General features: G+C 42.6%; 1 protein-coding gene across 1 annotated transcript in view; it reads right to left on the bottom strand.

Moving 5' to 3' along the window:
- Positions 1 to 7682, bottom strand: part of adam19a (ADAM metallopeptidase domain 19a) — a gene marked incomplete in the record, with an annotated part of 73473 nt that overhangs the window by 38165 nt on the left and 27626 nt on the right. Inside the window, 1 exon segment of the mRNA XM_042215419.1 lies at positions 643 to 719. Coding sequence (XP_042071353.1) covers positions 643 to 719 — 77 coding nt within the window.

Below are 7682 nucleotides of genomic sequence, written 5' to 3' on the forward strand. Positions count from 1 at the left end.
ACACACACACACACACACACACACACACACACACACACACACACACACACACACACACACTATAGGAATATTGTAGATTTATGTATCTCTGTATTTTTTTGTGTGCTGTACATTTGTTCTGTTTTGCTTTTTCTGTCTCTTACAGGTGCAGCAATAGGCAATACAATGTGCATTCCTATTTGTGGAATACACGATTGCTTTTGTAATTGTATCATCGGATCTATACCCATAAATTCTGGACACAGATTAAGAAAAGAGCTGAACTGTCAGCTGATCCCAACCAGGTGGTGAGTTGGATCAGGTGGCGGATAGTATGCCAGCACGCCTAAAGGTGGAGGTTATCCCCACTGTTATGTTTTCCCCTGTTTGTGTCATTAACTAAGCAGGAGTTATACAGAGCCAGACAGATAAACACGTTAGCTGTTTACATTCAGCCTTCTTCTTTTTATTCATTATACCTCAGGAAGATACACACACATTACATGGTGACCACTACTGGCGATAGCTTGTATAACACATATATATAACACCAGTGACGTGGCACCAGACAAGTGAAAAAAAGATAAATTAATGTTTGTTTATGTTCACCTAATAACACTTGATACAGTGTAACAACAATTAATCATGAGGTAGGGACAGTACCTGAATCCTGAGCATGTGCGGAGTGCAACCCAGGAATCTGGATGTTTTCTTACATGGCCATGGTAAAAGCAATGATCCTGAAAGAGAAAAGATTTAGAAACATTATCTCCATCTTTCATTAGCAAAAAAGCTCTACAAAAATACAGGATTGTTTCTTCGGTGTGATGGATTGACCTGTTGGAGATTAGATTACTTTTGTTAGAGAGACTTCTGGATGTTATTCAGGATGTCACCATAGACAAAGTTGAACAGCTCCTCCTTTCACTTGGTTGCATCTGGCTGCACAACATCAGAGAAGTCTTTTAAGTCTTCACTGTTTTGAGTTTTGAGAAGTCATTTATGCTTGTAGTTTCTATAAATATAATTCGTTTTCCTTGTGGTTATGATTTTTCCTGATTCCCATATTGTTCTATTTCTGTATTGTTCTGTATGATTGATTTTAGGTTTGTTAGTTTCCTTTAACTCAGAAAATTTGCAACCTCGCCCATTCCTGTCCTGTATATGGACATATTACCAGTACAGTTAAGGGTATCTTTCACCAGCTTCCATCCTCACCACTGCCAGCCAGCTCCTGTCCGCAGCCATCCTTCTTTCTGTCTGTTCAGGAAGGCAGGTCTCACAGCAGTGGATTAAGAGTAGCAATTCCTCACCTGAGCAAGTGTTTGCTCCCATTCTCGTAAAAAAACTGTTCTTGTGACGCCAGTGTTTTCCATCAACCGGAACAGTTTTCCCTCTGGTTACGTCTGGTTTATGTTGATTTCCCTTTAATGTGTTCAATACTTTTTCTGTCATTTCCTACTATTACACATTTTTACAGATATCTATGGTTTTGTTTGGGGGGGTTTTTTGTGTGGATGTATGGGTTTTTTTTTTTACATCTGGTGAGAATTTAATACCAATAGCACATTTGGAAAGATATATACAGGGACAGGGTGGAGCAACAGTTTGACAACCCTCGGAGTATGTGGCAGGGACTAAACACGATCACAGACTTTAGAGGGAAAACCAGCACACCGCAGACCACGGCCTCTCTGTGTGAGGATCTAAACGTATTCTACGCTAGATTCGACACAGCGAACACCATGAGACCGGACAGTGTGCGCACCGCGGATGACGTCAGTGCGCACACTGTGTCTGAGGAGGATGTGCGGAGGTGCTTCAGGAAGGTGAACGCACGCAAAGCTACTGGTCCGGACGGGATTCCCGGCCGCGTCCTCAAGTCATGCGCGGCTCAGCTGGCTGGAGTGTTCACGCACATCTTCAACCTTTCCCTCTCTCTGTCTGTAGTCCCAGCCTGCTTCAAAATGGCCACCATCGTCCCTGTACCCAAATCCTCCACCATCTCCTCATTGAACGACTGGCGACCTGTAGCCCTGACCCCCATCGTAAGCAAATGCTTCGAGAAGCTGGTCAGGGACTTCATCTGCTCTGCACTACCCGACTCACTGGACCCTCTACAGTTCGCATACCGCCACAACAGGTCCACTGATGATGCCATAGCCCTGACACTACAACTGCCCTGTCACACCTGGAGAAGAGAGACACGTATGTGAGAATGCTGTTTGTAGATTACAGCTCAGCATTCAATACCATCGTTCCCTCGAAGCTGGACAGGAAACTGCAGGATCTAGGACTGAGCAGCTCCCTCTGCAGCTGGATCCTTAGCTTCCTGTCTGACAGACGCCAAGTGGTCAGACTGGGCAGCATCACCTCATCCCCCATCACACTGAACACTGGTGCTCCACAGGGGTGTGTACTGAGCCCTCTCCTGTACTCACTCTACACCTACGACTGCACAGCCACTAACAACTCCAACATCATTGTGAAGTTTGCGGACGACACTACAGTGGTGGGTCTTATCACCAATGGTGATGAGACGGCTTACAGGGAGGAGGTCAGCGCCCTGACCCACTGGTGTCAAGACAACCATCTCACCCTCAACGTCGCAAAGACAAAGGAGTTGATAGTGGACTTCCGGAGGTGCAGAGAAGTACACACCCCCATCACCATCAACGGCGCTGCTGTGGAGAGAGTGAGCAGCTTCCGGTTCCTTGGTGTACATCTGGCTGAGGATCTTACGTGGTCAGTACACACAAACAAAACAGTGAAGAAGGCGCAGCAGCGCCTCTTCTTTCTCAGGAGACTGAAAAGATTCGGCATGAGCCCCCGCATCCTCAGGACCTTCTATCACTGTGCCATTGAGAGCATCCTCACTGGATGCATCACCACCTGGTATGGCAACAGCACCGCCTACAACGCAAAGCTCTCCAGCGAGTAGTGCGGTGCTCTGAACGGATAATTGGAGGTGAGCTTCCCTCCCTCCAAGACATCTACAGACTGAGAGACAGCTTCTTCCACCAGGCCATCAGACTGCTGAACACGTCATAGACACCTCAGCTTCACTACTGGAACACATGTGATACAATAAAAGTGATTTGATTTGATATATACTTAGACAATTGAAATACACACACACACACACACACACACACACACACACACACACACACACACACTTAAATAAATACATATTGATTTATATATGTCCACAAAAATTACAAGAAGTCCTTGTCTGACTTGGACATAACTGACATTTGGCAAGTTGGAAGGGTGTGTTTTATTAATTTACATTAAACTCTGATCCAGATCATGCGAAACATTTCCTGTATTTCCTGCATCTTTTCAACAATTCAAATCACGTAACAAGGAAGTCACATCAACCAGGGCCTCGTTTGTCTTTACCAATGACTGTAGAAAACATGGACGACGCGACAGCACCTCCTCCCATTGTGCAAAAAGACTGACGACTCGTTCAATTAAGGTAAATTCAACCATGTCACTGTTATGAAAAAGACACACAGTTTAACATCTTATAGACACAGCTTTGACTAAGAACCCTCTTTTTATTCTTACTTTATGGCTTTAAAAAAATATCGAGTTATATATATCGTATGTTGCCATCCAGTTAAAGAATATCAAGATATGATTTTTTGGGTCATATAGCCAAGTCCTAATAGAGACTAGTAGTGGATTTCCAGTGTTTCAACAGCACAGTTGTATTTCTGACAGCATAAGAATGGCCTACCTGGTGGAATTACTACAAAGAAGAGCTTTAGGGTGGGCCAAGAAGTGTTAAAAACTAAGCCCTGCTCACACCTCTAATTCTCGGGGACCTTTGGCTTTGTACTCACAATCCTAACCTTGACTAGTTTCACACTGGCATCTCTGGTTTGAGGACATGGCAGTGGTTTTCCATCAGGACAAGTAATCAGAATCGGAATATTTTATTAATCACCAAGGAAATTATGTGGTTACAGTTGCTCCAAGACAATATCAGGAAAAGACTGAACTAAAATAAATGATACCAATATATTACAAAGTTTACAAAATATAACAAATAGCTCAAATATATATAAATAGCTAAATTATTAATATCAAGAATATTACAGAGGTGAATATATGATTGACATTTTACTCTAAACTATAAGCTTGTTATTTGTTATTTTCCCTGTAGAGCATATGCAACAGGGTGTAACTACTGCACTGTGCATTAGGTGGAGGAGTTGTACAGGGTTAGAGTTAGCATTGATAGCCACAGGCAGGAATGATTTCATGTGTAATTTAGTGGTGCATTTGGGTGATCTTAGGCTACGTTCACACTGCAGGCGAAAGCGCATGAAATCTGAGTTTTTGGACCCTATGCGACCCATATCCGATCATGATATGACAGTGTGAACGGCACAAATCCGATATTTTCAAATCTTTCGTATGTGGTACTGAATCCGATACACATCTGATGTTTTAGAAAGCGACTGCTGTTTGAATGGCCATGTCACAACTGACAGACGGCAATTATCAGCGCCCGAGAAGGGGATCCACCTAGTGTATGCAGCCTCATTCTCCACATGCTCATAGCTGAGTCGCCTCTACCCAAGTACTTTGACCACATTCACTATCAGTGTTGGTCAAGTTACTTGAAAAAAGTAATCAGTAACTAATTACTGATTACTTCCCCCAAAAAAGTAATCCCGTTACTTTACTGATTACTTATTTTCAAAAGTAATTAATTACTTAGTTACTTAGTTACTTTTTAAAAACACGATTTACAACCTGAAGAGGTGATAAAGCGATAGATCTTTCAGCCCAATTCTACTTTTTCTACATAATCCATCATACAAAATGTAATCAAATGGAAAAGTCTCTTTTTTAAAACTTGTTTTATCAGTTTTAATCTTTTAACTTTATGCATCAAGCAAAAATTTAATTATATGCAACATTCTCTGACTTGAAGAAATTAGTTTAACATTTAAACCTATTTTCTGCACATTCCAGCACATAAAATATTTTTTGTGTTTACACTCAGTCTTTCAAATAGATGCAAGTAAAACACAGCAGAAAATAAATAAAATCAAAGACTAGCGGTCCTGTTGCTCTATTTTCACCTGTAAAGCAGGACTGGGTAGGCGGAGGTTTACCCTGGTGCAGGTGTGCCGCAGCGGTCAGTGGAAGAATCCGCGAGTTTCTCTGTGAATTTCCCATTACGTCGTTGCGCACTCGGTGCTTGTTTAGGGGTTTTTTTCGCTGTAAAAAGAAGTTTTCTTCCCACGCACAACGGACACTAATGTTTTTGTCACTTTTTATGGAATCAAACTCAAAGTAAGGTCAGTACTTCCACGCTTTAAACGCTGCACGCTCATACTCTCTCCCGCACTCGATATATGATCCATTGTTGATCTGCACACAGCTGTTGTCACGAACGTCGCACTCGCTTACGTCACTGTCATGAGACATTCTCGCAAAAAAAATCACGGTTTTAGTAACGCAGTAACGCAGCGTTCCTACGGGAAAGTAACGGTAATCTAATTACAGTTTTTGCAATAGTAATCCCTTACTTTACTCGTTACTTGAAAAAAGTAATCAGATTACAGTAATGCGTTACTTGTAACGTGTTACTGCCCATCTCTGTTCGCGATACGCTTGCCATCTCTTTTTCACTTGTGCTCTGTGAGCTAACAACTGACATTGTTGCCTTTTGAGCACCTCAAGAAAAAAGTGTAATGCTCTTTTCATGCTCCTCTGTGCGCAGATGTATATGTCGCCAGTCACTCATGCCTGTTATAAATGTGCTGGTGTCAGTCCGCCTTGCAAATGCCAGACACACAAAGCAGAACAATAAATGGCGTTCTTTGCAATAAGTAAGCCACTTCCTGTTGGTGCCATCTTTACAGCTGAACACCCTCATCACAACTGCACTGCTACTGTTCTGCTGTGGGTGGTAATCTAAGAAGGCCTGTAATATGGCAGGTTCAGGGCGAGCAAAGTAATCGATGCCCTGGCTCTCACTCTCCTGCTCTTCCATCTCTCTCTTGCTCTTTTATTTCTCTCTCTGCTGCTCTTCTGTCTCCTCTGTCACAGACTTCTCCACTTTTGATGATAAATCAGCTGGTGTAACATGCAAGGATTGGCACAATTTGTTGAGATCTTGAGGAGTTCCTCAACAATAAGGTTATTCCTGTTTTTACGGGACAGTTGGCATGGCAACTCTACTAACTAACCCTATGAATAAAGTAAACGTACACCATCAGTAACAACATAGCACCTGGCCAGCAGTGTGTGTGTGTGTATGTATATAATATTATATATTTATATATTTTATATATATATATAATAAAATATTAACATCATAGCACCCACCGAGCTGTATAGAAACTCCGTCATGCTAGCTAGTACGCAGTACGAGTTATTGTAACTGACTGTAAAAACGTCAGCACAACAAAAATAAACTCCACCAAAACTTGGTTTATATCTGACCCAGATGACTGCAGTTCATAACTTCTTACCTGAAGTTCAGTTCACCTGCCCCTCTGCCCAACGACCTTGGGTCTCTCCTCCTCCTGCCTTCCCTTTCCCTCATCTACCTCTTGGCCTCCACCACTTACTAATGTTACTGAATCTGTGGAAGCTCCGCCATAGCCATCACCTGCCTGAAGGGCTTGTTTCTTATTGGCCCTTATTTTTTCCGCACCTCCTTTTCACTTTTTGTTCTCCATTTTCTTGTCTTCGTCTGTGATAAGATTGCTTTCAGAGCCGTTGCCCGAGCAAGGGGGGGGGGCTGTAATTGTGCCAGCCCAGAGTCGATCATGACCAATTAGCCAATCCACCACCTTTCATTTTTAAACCGTTTCCAAAAAAAAACAAAAAAAAAACGGATCGGCCCATAAACAAAAAATCCCATGGCCCACCCTAGGAAATGCCGATGGCCATCGAGCTGTGCATGGAGGTCCATTAATATCTATCAGACAATGCTCAGGAGATTTCTTTATGAGTCTGTTGTGGCCAGTGCCATCCTCTATGCTGTTGCATGCTGGGGCGGCAGGTTGACGGTCTCAGATGCCAATAGACTCAGTAAACTAATTCACAAGGCCAAGAATGTTGTGGGGACAGAGCTGGACTCCCTTAAGGTGATGTTGGAGAGGTGGATGTTGTCTAAGACAAGGACAATGCTGGACAAAACCTGCATTGTCAGGGTGGACATGATATGCAGGACAGTCATAGGAGAACGTTCAGTAGAGCAAGGCTACGTTCACACTGCAGGTCTTAATGCTCAATTCAGATTTTTTGATCAAATCTGATTTTTTGTCTGCTTGTTCACACTACAAATAAAATGTGACAGCAAACACGCTCTAGTGTGAATCCTCAAAGCGGCCCCATGCCAAAAGAAGACGTCACACACAACCGCTCTGTTTAGACCCAGACCAAACAGTATTGTTTGACTGATGGCCCTTAATATAAAGACTTGTTTCGGACTTTACGTTTCCCAATTTTGCTTTAAGTTATAAAGTTATTTTGTTATTTACATATGGCCTAATAATTATCCTTATTGCTGTTTTAGAGGAGCGGTGCTTCAAAGGATAGTTGCAGATTTCTGTCAGAATCTGCAGATTATACAGTACAAATAAAATGTTCACGTTTCTCCAACGTTGTCTTCCCAACAGTTTCACTAACATCTACACGGGATGGCCAGGAAGCGTTCACAATGT

This window comes from Haplochromis burtoni, unplaced genomic scaffold (genome assembly GCF_018398535.1).
Source record: "Haplochromis burtoni strain Fernald_Lab_line unplaced genomic scaffold, NCSU_Asbu1 Contig_716, whole genome shotgun sequence".
NCBI classification, from domain to species: Eukaryota; Metazoa; Chordata; class Actinopteri; order Cichliformes; family Cichlidae; genus Haplochromis; species Haplochromis burtoni.